This window comes from Chenopodium album, chromosome 17 (assembly GCF_948465745.1).
Source record: "Chenopodium album chromosome 17, dcCheAlbu1.1, whole genome shotgun sequence".
Lineage (NCBI taxonomy): Eukaryota > Viridiplantae > Streptophyta > Magnoliopsida > Caryophyllales > Amaranthaceae > Chenopodium > Chenopodium album.
In genome coordinates, this window is record NC_137850.1 from 4900567 (window position 1) to 4916976 (window position 16410).

The 16410-nt window shown below is 33.3% G+C and overlaps 2 protein-coding genes across 2 annotated transcripts; one reads left to right on the forward strand and one right to left on the reverse strand.

Moving 5' to 3' along the window:
* Nucleotides 1-240: 240 nt before the first annotated feature.
* LOC145588546 (protein RETICULATA-RELATED 6, chloroplastic-like) lies at nt 241-2840 on the forward strand. Its single transcript, XM_081645186.1, has 8 exons — nt 241-393; nt 978-1154; nt 1230-1322; nt 1402-1517; nt 1759-1857; nt 2003-2308; nt 2383-2547; nt 2693-2840. Exons 1-8 carry the CDS (start codon nt 241-243, stop codon nt 2838-2840), a joined length of 1257 nt encoding a protein of 418 aa, XP_081501312.1.
* An 842-nt stretch (nt 2841-3682) lies between these two features.
* LOC145587463 (alpha-1,6-mannosyl-glycoprotein 2-beta-N-acetylglucosaminyltransferase-like) lies at nt 3683-5640 on the reverse strand. Its single transcript, XM_081644199.1, has one exon. The coding sequence runs from the start codon at nt 5262-5264 to the stop codon at nt 3984-3986; it is 1281 nt and encodes a 426-aa protein (XP_081500325.1). The 5' UTR covers nt 5265-5640; the 3' UTR covers nt 3683-3983.
* Nucleotides 5641-16410: the final 10770 nt, after the last annotated feature.

A 16410-nucleotide genomic window follows, 5' to 3' on the forward strand; every position in this document is an offset into this window, starting at 1 on the left:
CTTCCTCAAAATTCGACAACAATGGCCTCAATTCAAGCCCTTAAACCTTGTTCCTCCATCTCATACAACACTACGCTCAACAAAAGTCGCAACCATCTCCAAACAATCACCTTCCCTAACAAAGTGACCTTCCTAAACACTAATAATAACTTCAACAAAATCAAGAATGCCATTGTCATCGATCATCCTAGATCTTTCCCACCAAAACCCGTCCTTGTATCGTCCTCGAGGAGTTTACGAATGTCTGCCATATCGGCTTTGACGTTGGATGATCCATGCTTATCGTTACAAAATCCCACCATTGTTATGGGATCGTATGGTTCGTCGCCTTCGGTCATTTTAGAGAGGCCTAAACCTGAGTTGGATGTCAAGACTAGCAAACCTGTTCTTGAGGTTAGTGTTTCTTGGATTTTCAATGTGTCTCTTTGTTAGGGTTTGTGGCATTTAGTAAACTATTTACTATTTATTGGTGTTAGTCATTATTGAAAGCTTCGTTTAGGGCAATGATGTAGATGGGTGTATTTAATTATTTGATACACGTAAACTATTATAATCGTCACGTTTTCATGTCTAAATCATACGTAGTGTAGCATACCAACTAAGCTAGCACTTGCCTCCCCTGTTTTGTGTTGTATTTATCAGAGTTAAGCTTAATTAAATGTAATTGTGTGATGAAGAAATATGTTTATATTTACATGGTGTTAGTCATTATTGAAAGCTTCGTTTAAGGGCAATGATGTAGACGGGTGTATGTATTTATACGAACCATTTTTAATTTGATGCACGTAAAACTATTATATATGTCATGTGGTTCATGTCTAAATCATACTAATCAGGCTAGCACTTGCCTCCCCTGTTTTGTAGTTGTACTATTAGAGTTAAGCTTAAAAAAATGTGTTTGTATGATGAGGTAATATGTTTATGTTGACATGGTGGTTTATACTGATACAATTGACTGATTAATGTGGCTTTTGAAGTCTACAGTTGGGGATTTTGATCACAACAACGGGGATAACATTGGTAAAGGCAATGTGGGTGGTGGCGATAAGGGTGGTGGAGGGTCTGGTGATGAAGATGAGTACTTTGAGGATTTTGACGACGATGAGGAAGGAGACGACGAAGGACTGTTCAGTTGCAGGATATCTCTGCCAGAGGTATGCAAACAATAGTATAGATTGTATAAGAACGAGCTAACAGCCAATTAAGAGTTTTTTCTTGTGAACTTTCAGCTGTTTGATAGAGTTTTCATTGATGCGGTATTGAGTGAGTGGCAGAAGACATTGCTTGATTTGCCAGCACGAATTCGTCAAGCATGTGAACTGGTACAAAAGCTATTGTTTACAGCATTTTCGATTTATGATCAATCTTCGGTCTATAAACTTGGATCTTCATTGAATTCAGGGTGCAATAAGTTCAGCTCAATTGGTGAAATACCTAATGAATGAGGCGAGGCCATCCTTCACCAGAGCACTACATCGAAGGCTTCATAAGGATATGTCAAGGGAATTCCTTGGGAGGTACTCCGTATAAACTAAAACTTAACATCTGTGATCGGTGTATTTGCAATCATAACTTCAGCTTCTACGCATCTAGTGCCATAATAGCAGATAAATAATGCTGCCAATAAATCACTTGAATTTGTAATGCAGATTATATGACCATATTATATGATTTACTGACATCTCTTTCATACAATGAGTGTTGATGGAATGAACTGAGCATAATATATGACCTTAAATCCTCGATATGCTGCAACAGGATAATGGCAGACCCTTCATTTTTGCATAAGCTTCTGTTTGAGCAGTTTGTCACTATTGCTTGTTCTGTTCGGTCAGAACTGAAAAACCGGAAGGGAAGGTATGAGCTTAATGTCTCACTGCTTTTAGAAACAATAGTGATTGACTCTTCCCAAAGTTCCATTCCCTCTGATGTAACAATCTCATTGTTTACTTTGTCAATCATCAAACAACTGCCCTAAAGTTTTTGTTTTTGTTTGTAACAGAATGAAGGAGGAATGGGATTTAGCACTTATAAATGTACTCACAGTAGCAGCATGCAATTTAGTAATTGTTTGGTCACTCGCTCCTTGCTGCTCATATGTCAATACCTTCAGCTCTGATCTACAGAATAGACTGCAGAAGCTCCCAAACAATGTTTTCCAAGCAAGTTATCGTTATAGAGAATTTGATTTGCAGAAGAGAGTTCTGTCTTTCTTATGCAAGGCTGTACAATTTAGTTTAGCGGGATTTACAGCAGGGGCACTTCAAAGCACCTTGTTACATCTCCGTACTCAAGGAAAAGAGAGAAGGTTAATTTTTGCACTTCGTCTTTGTCTTTTATTTGTTTCGTACAGAGTTTCTTATATGTGACTCATACAAGTAGGCTGTCTGTGCCAATACCATCTGCAAATACAAATGCACTCGGATATGGAGCTTTCCTCGGCCTCTACACAAATTGGAGGTATCAGATGATATGCGGGATGGATAAACTGCTATTCAACCATTTCAATGTGATTGGAGTTTCCCTGTTTTTCACTGCAGCTTTCAGGTTCATTTTACCAGCACTTCCTCCTCCCCTCTCCCTCCCATTAATATGAATTGAGTATATCAAAATACATGCTCATATAACAAGTTGTTTTCCCCCCTTGAAGTGACTCTGTAAGAAGGCATAATTTACATTAATTATTTCACAGGATTTTGAATTCACAGCTAGGTGAATTTTCAAGGACAGTGTGGCTTGATACAGAGAGCTTTGCATCAGTGCCTCCTAAGGCACAGAGTTACAACTCTCAGAAAAAAAGGAGAGTTGTAAGGAGGAAAAGTACTTGCAGTAAAGCTTAATAGTCCCTCTTCTTTCAGTAGCACCATTGTTACTCTTTTTTGTCATTGCAAGAAAGGATATGAGACCTGTTCGGCTGTTCCTAAGCTCGAGAAGTTGAGCAGTTACTTGAATTTTACAAAGCCAAGATGAAGCAGCACAGTTGAGCTTATATGCAATTTACACCGTGTTCAGTACTAAGCTGATGTCGCAATAGAAGGCTACATGTTTACCTGCCATTGCAGCACAATGCAAAGAACACACAAGATGCAAACTTACCAACCAGTTATGTGTCCAAGGAAGTTACTTAAGCGACATGGGATGAACTATGAAGTGGTGTAGGGCACTTGTTAAGACTCCAAAGTCTAAATTTATGATCTTATAACCTTTCCACCAATTTTTTTCAGAACAGAAATCTATATTCATATAGCAAGCACCAAATCCATCTGGTTTATTCTTGATGTACACATCAGACTAAGCAGGTGAGATTTCATAGAAATTCTTATTAATTCTGCACTTTCTGCCCATATACAACTACTATGGTATACATGTTTTCAACGTGTTTTGTGAAGGAGCAGTCATTTATAGTGTGTGTGTGTGTGTGAGTTGGGGGGGGGGGGGTGTTGGTTGGTTATTCTGCAAGCTCCACACATCGGTAGATAAAAGTTCCAAGACAAAGTGTGGTAAGAATGATAATGCCCCAAACTTGGTTTAGGAAACATGGTTCACTGGAGATAGATGTTGTCAAAAAAAATAAGCCACCAGAGTTTTGCTCTATCAGCATGAACTGAGGCTATTATGCAGACTGCAGTATGCTGTGGCATAATAGCCCTAATAAAGGTGATGAGCGCATGAGAGAAGGCAATAGCTGAAAATGTACTCAAGATGATTTTTACTAAAAATAATAAATCTAAATACAATAGCATCTCTCTAATTACCTGAATATTTGTTAGTGATAAAGTATACAAGGCATTTTAAAATCAAAGAGCACCAAAAATGTAGGATGCAAAATCCAAATCTACCCAAAAAGAACACTCCGTATAAGAACACAATAGATACTCTTACAATGTCACAGATGAGGATGCTTGACTTAGACCATCGCGTCTAATGACTCTAATCAGCAAAGCAGCTCAGGCCTCAAAGGTAGGAATGAATAAACTTGCAAGTCATTGATGATACATGGAGGCAAAATCCAGACATAGTTTATGGTCTCTTGCATCTCCCCATCCTCCCCAACCTTTGAATCCAGCTTTATACCCTGCTTGATGGTCATAAAAAAACACGTCCCAGTGTGGGCTAATGTTCACGACTCTGTCATCATTCTGTACTTCAATGTTTACAGAACCATCGTCTAAGCATGCATCTTTATCCCCTTGGCCTTGATGTAACCCACATTTCCCAAAGTGAACAGCACTACTTCTAGGTCCTCGTAATGTATATACAGGACTCCCAAATGAGGGATAAACCTGAGACCACATTGTTATGTCCCAATTGTACTCATCAAAAAAACAAAATTCTTCAGCCTTGTTGTGGATTTTCTTCCAGACTGTCCAATTAAAAGAGTACCCAACATTCCCCATTCTCTCAGCAACCAATGATGCAATACCTTCTCCTCTACTTTTCACATCCCAGGGAGCCAAATTAACAGCATAACAACTCGAACACTTCTTAGGTTTCAGCTTTATAAGAAGCTGCAGATTCCTATATGCATTGGGAAATATATAGTGATCTTCTTCAATGAAAAGTATATGACCTAAGTGATCCTTAGTCTCCTTCAATCCATCCCACACCGTGTTCATCATCCACCACCAATGATGCTTCAAAGAGACAATCTTCGGGGACCTATGGTTCCCATACTGATCAGGGTTTCCAGCACACTTCTTTTCACTAGCATCATCCTTATCCCTACAGTCTAAAGGCGAAACACCAGGGAAACTATCACGAAAGATATGAGGAGAATACGGCGCAAAAATCTGCTTAACTTGACAGAATTTAACACCTTCCACAATCTTATTCATCTCTTCAAAATACCCATCATGACTAACTATAAGTAGAGTCTCATTAATCCCCTCTACTCGCGACAAGCTATCAACAACCACTTTGAGATACTGTGGTCTATTATGAACATACAAAACAATCACAACATGATCCTTAGGCAAACTTGGATACAAATCCAAATTCCGGGGAGGCAAATTATTCCGTTCTTCCAACGATTTCGACAATGTATTCTGTTTTGGCAAGTTAATGTCCCGGTGTTTTCGAACAGAACTCGATTTCAGATTTTCATGTACACTCTCATCATACCCAATTGCAGAATTAGTTCTAATTAGTGAAACAAACAATAAAACCAACGATGTAGCAATGACTGAAATCAGCACAAATCGCCCAAAACTACTAACTCTAACAGGAGGTTTTTTGTTCGGAATCATGGCGGCCGAAACAGACATTATATCCAAAATCAGCAAATTTAACTAGAACAACAATTAATAGGAAAAGAACCAAGAAAGAGAAGAAATTGTAACCTCATTTGTTGTAATCTTACTGAAGTTGAATCCTCCAAAAAACCCCTTTACTGTGAAATTCAATGAACTGTTTCTACATCAGATAAAATCAGCAATTCCAAGTGAGAAATCAGCAACCAAAAAACCCTAAATTCGATTTAATACTAGGAGAGGAATTAAATTGGAGAAATTGTGATGGGGTAAAGAAGGTGAAAGATCTGAACTTGGAAGTTTAAAGGGTAAAATTTGATGAATTTGGGAGATTAAAGAGTTGAAGGGGTTGGCAGAAGATTGATGATGGACTTTTCAGAAAGAGAAAATGACTAAGAGAAGACTTTGAAGTAAAGACTTGCGGCAGAGAAAGACTTGTCTTTGGCTGTTTGTAATGAAGAAAAATTACTTTGATTATCTTAATTGTTTACGGAGTATTATTAAAAATTACAGAATAAATAAATAAATTGATTACTTAAAGGATTTTTTTGTAAATTACCACCCAAAATGTACTCCCTCCGTTTCATAACGTTAGACCCATATACTATTTTGGGCGTTTCAAAAAGATATACCCATATTGAATATATTTTATTTATAACTTGATTTTTTTTGAAATTATTAAGTTGTGGATTAATGACATTACTCTAAGTAAGGAAATCTTTACCTTAAATTATGCAATTATAACTTGTGCTTTCCTAATAAAAAATTTAAAAAGTTAAATAAGGTAAACTAATTATGAATTATGTTGCACTTTAATGTTAGATTCCAAATATATTTCTTTTCTTATTTTATGTGATTGATTCCATATGGGACTAATATTATGAAACGGATGGAGCCATGTATTGAAATAACCACCCATTTTATTTTTAAAATTAAAAATAACCACCCATATTTTACAAAACATGTAGGTTTTACCACCAGACCTATACTCCGACCAATTTTCCGAGCATGGGCCCCACATAACGACTGTTTTTTTATTTTTATAAAAGTTGTTTCTTGATTTATTTCCTCCCTTGTTTCACAAACTACTCTCAAACTTAAAATTCTTAAATTTTTTCCATAAATTCTACCAATTTTTACTCCAAGTTTTGCAAATTAACAAGCGAATCCTTTGAAGAACGCACTTAAATTTTTTTACACCAATTTGTACAGCAAGGTAATTGAAGAACGCACCTAATTTTTATTTTTATTTTTAGTTATTTTGCAATGTTTAATGAAGTAGAATTCAAGTTATACGATATTTGTTGTTTGGAATGTGTTTTATTAGGAATTTAATGATGCAATCGTTGTTTGATTCATTCAATTTGACTTGAATTGAAAATTAGGGTTCTTCATAATGAAATTGTGGGCACATGCTCGGAAAACTGGCCGGAATATAGGTCGGGTGGTAAAACCTACAGTTTTGTAAAATATGGGTGGTTATTTTTAATTTCAACAAAAATGGGTGGTTATTTCAATACATGTTACATTTTAGGGTGGTAATTTACAAAAAATCCTTAATTAAATTTATAAACATAGACATTGTAAATGATTAGGATCAAAGGCATCAAAATTAAATTTTTTTAATTTTTATTCAATATCCATGAGATTGAATGATATTAATCCAAAAGTTACGCATAGCTTATATAATTAGGCAATTTGTTTTCTTTCGACTAATTAGTTAGTATTATCTAGTTTAGATAAATTCTTATCGTTATGTTTATTTATGGGGAAAGTCTGATTCTCAAAAAAAAAAAAAAAAAAAAAAAAAAAGGTAAGTCTTGTATGTGGCTAACCACACGATGTGGTGACATTAAGAGTAATCTTCATTTAAATGTATGAGTAACTTCATTTTTTTCATGAGAGTAACCCCATGTTGTCTCTAAAAGTAACCTAAATTAATTATATGAGTAAAATCAAGTAAGTTAGAAATTAATAATTCCATTTGCTCATTCGAGTAACCCCTATTCTTTTGTTTTAAAAAATGAAGGAATAATTTCACATATTTAAAAGAATAACCACTTTTTCTTATTTAAGTAACCTATATACATAAAGATAACCCTATTTGCGTATCATCAAACCTTTATTACTTAATTAACTGTCTTATACTATGTCATTATGTAAAGTGGCCACACCATGTGACTAGCCATATATAAGAATTTGTGTTACACGAGACTAGGGTAGCTAATGCTCGTCATAACATATCCATGTCCATAAGCTCTTAATTAAAATATGTAAACAAATATTTTTAGTGGTATAAATAACCACACACTATTCTTAAAAACAACAATAATGAGGGCAAATAAGTAAATAAATATTTTTGAGGAATGGTTGTCCAAACATCATCAAATCACACAAGCAAAAATCAATTAACATCATGCATATCAATATAGACATATAGGTAAACAAATATGTTAAGGATATACTCCCTCTGTTTTTAAATACTTGCTCCACTTTCCTTTTCCGACCGCTTTAAATACTTGCTCTATTTCCTTATTTGGAAGTTTTTACAATATTATTAACTTCTCTCACCTAGTGGACCCACCATGAATCATATTTTATTAATTTTATATTCTCTCTCCTCCAATTCTCTCCACTACTTTTGCTTTTCATAATTTTTTATTCTTTCACCTACCCACTACCTCCATATTTTATTACTTTCTCCAATTTCTTTTAAAACTCCACGCATGGAGAAATGGAACAATTATTTTAAAACGGAGGGAGTATTTGCAACCTACACTTTTTTTATTGTATCTAAGAAAAATGGGGTTCAAACAACTTAATACACTTTAAAATGGGATGAAAGGTTGCTAGGAGTATAATCTAGCGGCTTATAAGCTTTAAATAAGGGATATATATAGTACAACTTTCTCCAAAAATAATTTTTCAAGTATAGTGAGTTGCAAGTATTGTGACATTTTCATTATAGGAAAGTGTTAGAATTATTAAAGGGAAAAACTTGTGTGGACCTATACGCTCACAAATAATGTTGTATTGAACATGGTGACCCTAATTTTAGCATAATGACCTGTATTTAAACTCGTGTAACCTTTAATATTAGTACATATATTTCATATATTTCAACCGATGCTATGTCAAATATAGTGACCTTAATTTTAACATAGTGCTTGTCAAAAAATTAAAAAAAATAAATAAAAAATTAACATAGTGACCTTTATTATTAATATTGAATAGTATAAACACATTCATTAAAAAAAAAAATAAACATAAATAAATAAACATAAATAAATAAATTAACCTCTTATGATCTTTCTACTAACGCAATAACTTTTAATTTAACATAATGACCTTTATTTTAGCATAACGACTTTTTTCAATTAATATAGTGACCATAGTGTCCCAAATAATAATAATGTTTCACAATGAATTAATGTAAACCAGGTCTATTTAACAATTTGTAATTAGTAAAAAAAAAAAAAAAAAGTGTAATATTTTGATTTCTTTTAAAAAAAAAAAAAACTTATGTATCCTTATATGCACTCAATTTATTTAGATTTAACGTTAGTTATTCTCTTAATGAAAAAAATTTAACAAAAAAATAAAATAAACAAATTTCAAAATATACAAATTAAAAAAGTTAGTATAATTCATCGAAGAATGTTAAAATAAAAAACACCCCTTTTATTAGTGTCTTCTGAAATTATAATTTAGGGTTGTTATTATGTTTTTTTAATTTTAATTATATGGTCAAAACATACATATCAAATTTACCAAATAGGCTGATTTTTTATAATTAAATTTATAAGCATTAATCATGTTTATATCATATGTTCAAAGTCTCTTTTGAATTTGCTTGCTTGCAAACCCCATAATCAACCTTGCGTTTAAATTTTTTCAATCAAAATCCGCCTTTTATTTATTTTATTTCACTATTTCGTTTCAAAATCTCGTCAACCACTGTTCTTTTTTTTCTTTTTCCAATTTCAAAAAAATTTATTTTGTACATAAACTGCATTCTCATGAATTAACGTTATATGGGCTCATCTTGACTATTGAGTTTCTTATATTAAATGTTGTATTATTAAATATGATTGGGGGTATTGCTATGCTTTATAATTACATTGACGAGTAATAGAAATATATTGCAAACCCTTTTCAAAATTCACTCTATTTAAAAGTTTGTCTTTCAAAATGTAAGTTGGAGAAATTTGTCAAATTTCATCGATACGAGTCTGGAATGACTATTACTATTTGTATAATTATATCAGTTAGATTCAAACTAACTAGTACTTAAAGACTTAAACCAAATACTTAATTTTCAAGAAACTATCATATATTTTATGTAAACAAGTCAAGTAATTAAATTGTATTATAAAAATGTAACAAAAAATTGATGTGGATTCAATCATCTACAACAGATTCTCTATTCATGAAATCTACATAGCTCCCTAGAATAGTTTTTAGTTCTAAACGCATGATAGAAATAAAAAGATAATATAATAATGTTTTAAATTTTCATTTTCATTTGATTTATTGGTCAAATCTTATGAGTCAAATTATCACGATTGGACCCTTGGTATAAGCTATTTGAGAATCGGTGAACCCTAACTAAAGGAGCTAGTGAAGAGAAACAATGCTTGGAAAAGAAGGTTGAGTTTGTGGGAAGAAGGTTCATAGAGAGCACAATTGTTTTATAGAAATTAAAGATATTAGAGAGCACAATTCAACTTTGGTTTTTACAAATGAGCCTCATGGCTTATTTATAGGAGCCTCATGGCTTAGTTATAGGATTCTTAGGCCCCTAATCTAGAATCTTCATAATTTCTACTCTTAGAATATTTTAACTTTTTAAATTAGAGGAGAATTCCACACAACTCCTCATAACATTATAAATACATATACTTCCTCCGTTCTTTTATTATTGCACCACTTGTCTTTTCAGGAAGTTTCACAAATATTACACCATTTCCTCTTTAGGAAAAAAATTATTTGTGTTCACACTACAAATACACAACATACCCTTGCTTTTTCACACTTACTTTTTAGTTTATCAATATGTCACATGGACAATTTTGTATTTTTACCTTTCTCTCTCTTACTTTTTCCACTACCAAAATATTTGTACCCAACCCCTATGGTGCAATAATAAAAAAACGGAGGAAGTATATCTTTAAGTATTGGAAGGATATTCATTCAAGCTCTTGACACCCTATAATTTTTTTGACCTATTACATTAATAAAGTAGTATATACGTGTGATAATAGTTAAATGTCAAACCTTGATACTTGAAATTCTGATAAACACTATGACACCTGTGGAAAAAAGGTATAGTGTCGTGGTTTTTAGAGCACCCACAATGGGAACTACAATCCTCATCCTTATTATGTTCTTTGTGAAGTTAGAGGATGAGGATTGTTGTGGAAGCTTTTATAAGGATCCTCAATTAAAGAGGATGAAGGTGGATCCTCTATAGATGGAGGTTGAAGATGCATTGGCTCAAGAGCCAACTTTTGGGTGGAATTGTGTGGTGGGTGACACGTGAGGAGAGACAAGGGATTTTTTTTTAAAAAAAAAAAACATCAACATGCACCAATTATAATTGGACACTTGACAATGCTTTTTTTTTTTTTTTTTTTTTTTTTTTTTTTTTTTTTGTTGAATGTGTTCATGCAATTGTAACGTTAAATTTTGTAACAGTTATATATTAACGGCTATTTTTATTTTTAAAAAAAAAAAGTTACCAACCTTTGTCAAATATTTTTGTGTATAAATAGAGTATAATTTTGTCATAATTTAAGCCACTCCTACATATTTTCCTCATCTCCCTTAATATCATTCAAAATTTAAACATTACCTTTGTATTACTAAATTTTAATTTTTATCCATTCTTACAATAATTGGAGTAATTATGGATAACAACAATCCAAATTATGGTACCAACCCAAATTTTCAATATGGTCTACATAATATCCCCTTTGAAATTGATCCGAATATTCTAAGTAATCCCCAAGTTCATTCTTACTTACAATATCTATCTACCCAATTGAGCCAAAATAATCAAACTTCCCTTCCACAAAATTCAAATCTGGTATTTCCAATGTCCCAACACATTAGCCAACAAATGGAAAGCTCTCCAGGCAGGTATGGTAGTAGCAACGCTACTCCAACATCCGAATCTAGGGGAGCTCAACATCTTGAAGGGATTGAGGATCTTACTGTTGATTTGTTTTCGGAACAAATTAATGTTGGTTCAAATGCGAACCAGCCAAAAAGGCAATCGAAGAAGGCAACAACGTCATCACAAGCATGGTGCGAGCCGCGAAAGAGGGAGAACTGGACCATTAAAGAAGATGAAGAGTTGGTGTTGGGTTATATCAATGCCGGAGGAGATGTTGGTGATGGGACAGCTCAAACAAAAATCCATTTGTGGAATAACATTGCTGCATTGTATGGGCAGACACGCTTAGAAAATCCCAAGGACGACATCAAACAAAGGACGAGGAAAGCTTTGCAAGTAAGGTGGGATACAATCAATGGAACTGTTGGGAAATGGGTAATGCGCTACTCTGAATGTCAACGTGGAAAACCCAGTGGGGCGACTGAGGAAGATGTTGAGGGTGCGGCTCATGAAAGTTATGAAAAGTTACATGGTCAACGATTCATGTTGATGCATTGTTGGAAGCAAATGAGAAAGAAGCAAAAGTGGGGTGCTGGAACCATGGTGCTACCAACTTGTAGTCAAGGAAGTTCTAAGTGAGGGGAGCCTGAGTACGTTGGGGGTGAGTCCTCAGAGAGTCGACCCAATGGAGCTAAGAAGGCGAAAAAGAAAGGGAAAATAGTTGCTCCAACCGACTCCTTGGCCATCGACTTTGACACTTTGACATATATACTCTAGATGAAATTAGTGAGAGAAGGTATGATCAAGGAGAAAGAATGTATGATCTAATTAGGGAGCGAAGTGATGAAAGAAAAAGGCAGAAGAAAGAGGAGGCAAAGTTAAGGATTTACAGCATATTAGCCTCTAACCCTAATCGCGACAGTGAAGACGAAAAGGTGTACAAGAAGCTAAGGGATGAATTTAAGGGACGATACTATTAGTATTAATAGTTAATGATTGTCATGTTTTATTATTGTCATGTTTAATTGTATTGTCAGGTATTGTTAATGACTGTCATGCTTTATTATTGTCATTTTTTTTTATTATTGTCATGTTTTATTATTGTTAAATATATTGCCATGCAATGTTATTGATTGTCATGTTTTATTATAATGTTAATTATTATCCGGTTTTAATATATTATTGTCTTGTATTGTAACATGTAAAAAACAAAAAAGGACATACTTTTTCTGTGTTGTGTTGTCATAACAAGCATTGACATGTCTTATAATTTCAAACATGCATTGATAAATTTCAATCAAATCTTTAGTAAATTTATTGAAAATTTTATCAACACAATCTACTTTTCTTACATCCTACAGTACAGTGTTATCCTCACAATCCACTTACCTTATCTTTTAAGGATTTACACAAAATATTAACTTATCATTCTGATTTTCTTTATCCTATCACTCATTTTATATATTGTATAATTTCAGGATAAATTGACATACATAACACCATCAAAAGATTTATGAATATCCCTTGTTTTACTAAAATAGTATTAAGTTTTTTAGTCATCCAATTCAAAATTCTACACAATATTTCAATATCTTTAAAATTTTTGCTTTAAGAAATGAACTTTGATTGTGGCTCCTCTAATTCTAGTGATGAAATCTATGACTGGATGTTATTAGATTTCATCGAAGAGAACAAAACCATGGAGGTGGTAGAGGATGCAACAAGAGTTGTTGCTGCCTTTGCCACTAAACAATGTGTTACTAGGGGATCCGACTCAAAGAAAACCAGAACATTTCTTCTAAGAGATCGTGAAGGAGCTCACGACCGTTTAATATCGGATTACTTTAGTAACACGCCATTGTATGATGATGAAAAGTTTCGAAGGATATTTCGCATGTGAAAACATGTTTTTATTCGCATTGTTGATACCTTAACCGAAGCCGATGATTTCTTTAAACAAAGGCCAGATGCAACTGGAAGACTTGGTGCCTCTCCCCTACAAAAATGCACTGCAGCAATACGGATGCTAGCATACAACACTTCAGCTGATCATGTTGACGAGTATTTGAAGTTGGGAGCTAGTACGGCAAGAGAATGTGTTACACATTTTGTTGAAGGGGTCATTGCTTGCTTCTCAGAGCAGTATTTAAGAAAACCAACTGTCAAAGATATCCAACATCTTCTTCATGAAGGGGAGCGTCGTGGTTTCCCAGGCATGCTTGGGAGCATCGACTGTATGCATTGGCAGTGGAAAAATTGTCCAGTTGGATGGAAAGACATGTATCAAGGAAGATCCCGAACTGCAACTGTAATTTTAGAAGCAGTTGCTTCTTGGGATACATGGATTAGGCATGCCTTTTTCGGGACACCAGGATCAAATAATGATATCAATGTACTCCAGCGTTCACCTGTTTTCGATGATTTGTTAAATGGTCGATCACCACAAATTAGTTATGTTGTGAATGGGAATACCTACACTCAAGGGTATTACCTAACTGGCAGTATATATCACAGCTCCTCAAACAACTAAGCAAAATTTATTTAGTAAGAGGCAAGAGAGTGTTAGAAAGGATGTTGAACATGCTTTTGGGGTACTACAAGCAAGGTTGCTATAATTTGTAATCCCGCATTGGCGTGGACCCCTGAAATACTATGGATAATTATGATGGCATGTATTATCATGCACAACATGATTGTAGAAGATGAACGAGAATCATATCAAAACTATGGGGACCCAAGTGATGACTTCGCTGCGGAACAACCGGAAAATGTAGCCGGTTCATCAATTGGAAATGCTAAGGGACCATTTCTTGTTACTCGTGGGCAGTTCACAGAGCGTAATTTGAATCATTTTATGGCAAGGAGGGAAGACCTTCGGAATAAACAAATGCATATGCGCTTGAAGAACGACTTGGTGGAACATATATGGAGATAATATCAAGGATCCATTTCATAATCTACGTTTAAGAAATTTCTTTCTTTAAAGTTTATGTTATTTGCATTTTAATGTTTCTTTATCGAATTAACTTGGTTATTTAATATTAGAAATTTCGATGTATTTTTTAATTAACGCCTTAATGTTATTAATTCTAATTAACGTCTTACTGTTATTTTTATTTTCAATTTGTTAAAATTGAGTTTAGTATTTCAGTAAAAAAATTAATGTAACAAATGTTTGTTGACAAAATATATAATGGGATATTTGTAAAAAGTAGGAGAGAGAAGAGGAGGATGAGAAAGAGGATCCTTAATTGATGTGGGGGAAATAGAGGATGAAAAATAGTTAAAAGGATGAAGTTAGTGGAAAGTGGGGTATATGAAAGAGAAAATGAGGTGTTAAAACAAAAATAAAAGATAGAGTATATTAGAGGATGAGGATGAGGATGTTATTTCCCATGCTCTTATGGGCCTTTTGGAGGCGTTATAGGAGTCAACCTACTTTTTTTTGTCTTGAAATACACACTTGGAAGTTGGAGCACTTACGCATACAATTTCTTGCAATATGCCTTTGATAAAAACAATGAACAAATTTAAGTTTATCAATATGATAAACATGATTTGTTTATCAAAGGATATATTGGACTATTTAATCATAAATAATAGGGACAATTTTGTCAATTATTTTTGTCAGTGAAACTCAAGTAACATTTAGTAGTCTCGCCGTTAGTCAAAGTTCACAGTTAGTGAGCATTACTTTATCTTCTTCCCTACTTCTGCATCTTCATCTCCTTCCCCAAAAATAAAAACTTCAAACCCCTCACGAGCTACTTCAATGGAAGATGAAAGAGGACGAGTTTACCATACCATTTATTTCTCTCCCTTTTATCATAGGGCTTTCGTTTTCGCCGCCGGAAATATGGTTGTAGAAATGGTGGTTCTTATGTAATTGTAATGGAGGAGATAGATATATGGAGGAAAATGTGGTGATAAAAATGGCTTACTGACTTTTTTGGGCAACTGATTTTGTTTCTTATTGATCGATTTTTGTGGGGAACTGATTTTGTTTCTTATTGATTTATGTGGGCAACAACCTTCCTCCATTGTTGTTGAAGGAAGAAGCTAGGTAGAAGTTAACGCCATCGTTAACTTGGCGTGGCATTAACATGGGTTCTTCACTCTATCAGTGTAGTAGGAGAAGAAATAATATAAAAACAGATTGTGTGAAAAGCCCATGCAACTTATTTACTACTCTGCCGTTTGATAAACGTTTGAAGTTTATCAATTTGATAAACTTGGGGTCACTCAAAAACAATACCCCTTTTTAAAATTTTAGTAGCCCATATTATAGAATTTTATATGATGTTTTTAGTTTTCACTGTATGATCATACATCATCAATCAATCAATAACTATATTCTAAAAGACACACCAGCAATAACACATGTCATCTTTTGGTGTATCCTTTTTTTTTTTTTTAAATCTATAAATAAAACTGTAACTTTTAAGGCAATACCGTTGTAATTTGTAAGGAAAACTTAATATTTTCATATAATATCTTACCTATTAAAAAATCCTTATATCTTACGTAATGCTTTTGTTAGCTAATATATACTTTACATAAAAATATTTATGAAAAAAAATTTGGGTAATAACATTTTTTTAAAATTATTTTTACTCATTTGTTATGACTTATGATGCAAGATTAAGTATCTTAATAAAAATATATATTTACATAATATTAGCAATATCATTTTCCAATTAAGCAATTACAGTGTTGCTTCAATTGTGATTTTGACTTGCCATATTTTTTTTATTTTTTATTTTTTTTTTCGTTTCCTTATTCTCTAATAATTATAATTTATATTAACATAACACTAATGATCTCTCTACCTATAGCTATATACTAATAAAGCGCATTAGCATATACTTCATATATACTAAGAATGATATGTGTCATTTTCTGGTAAATAAATAATCAAAACTCCATTTTAAGGATATATTTTTTTGTCCTTTGATTTAAATAAAGATTAACAAACTTATTTCTTACCCTAAAAACTGTAAAATAATTCTATGTGCTTGGCCACAAGGTGTGGCCAGTTATCAT

Excerpts from the sequence above, each read along its gene's own strand:
- LOC145588546 (XM_081645186.1), top strand. The coding sequence starts at position 241 with ATGTCTGCCATATCGGCTTTGACGTTGGATGATCCATGCTTATCGTTA. Across the intron at positions 1,323-1,401 it reads TTCGTCAAGCATGTGAACTG|GGTGCAATAAGTTCAGCTCA; the intron begins GTACAAAAGCTA and ends CATTGAATTCAG. Across the intron at positions 2,548-2,692 it reads TTTTTCACTGCAGCTTTCAG|GATTTTGAATTCACAGCTAG; the intron begins GTTCATTTTACC and ends ATTATTTCACAG.
- LOC145587463 (XM_081644199.1), bottom strand. The coding sequence starts at position 5,264 with ATGTCTGTTTCGGCCGCCATGATTCCGAACAAAAAACCTCCTGTTAGA.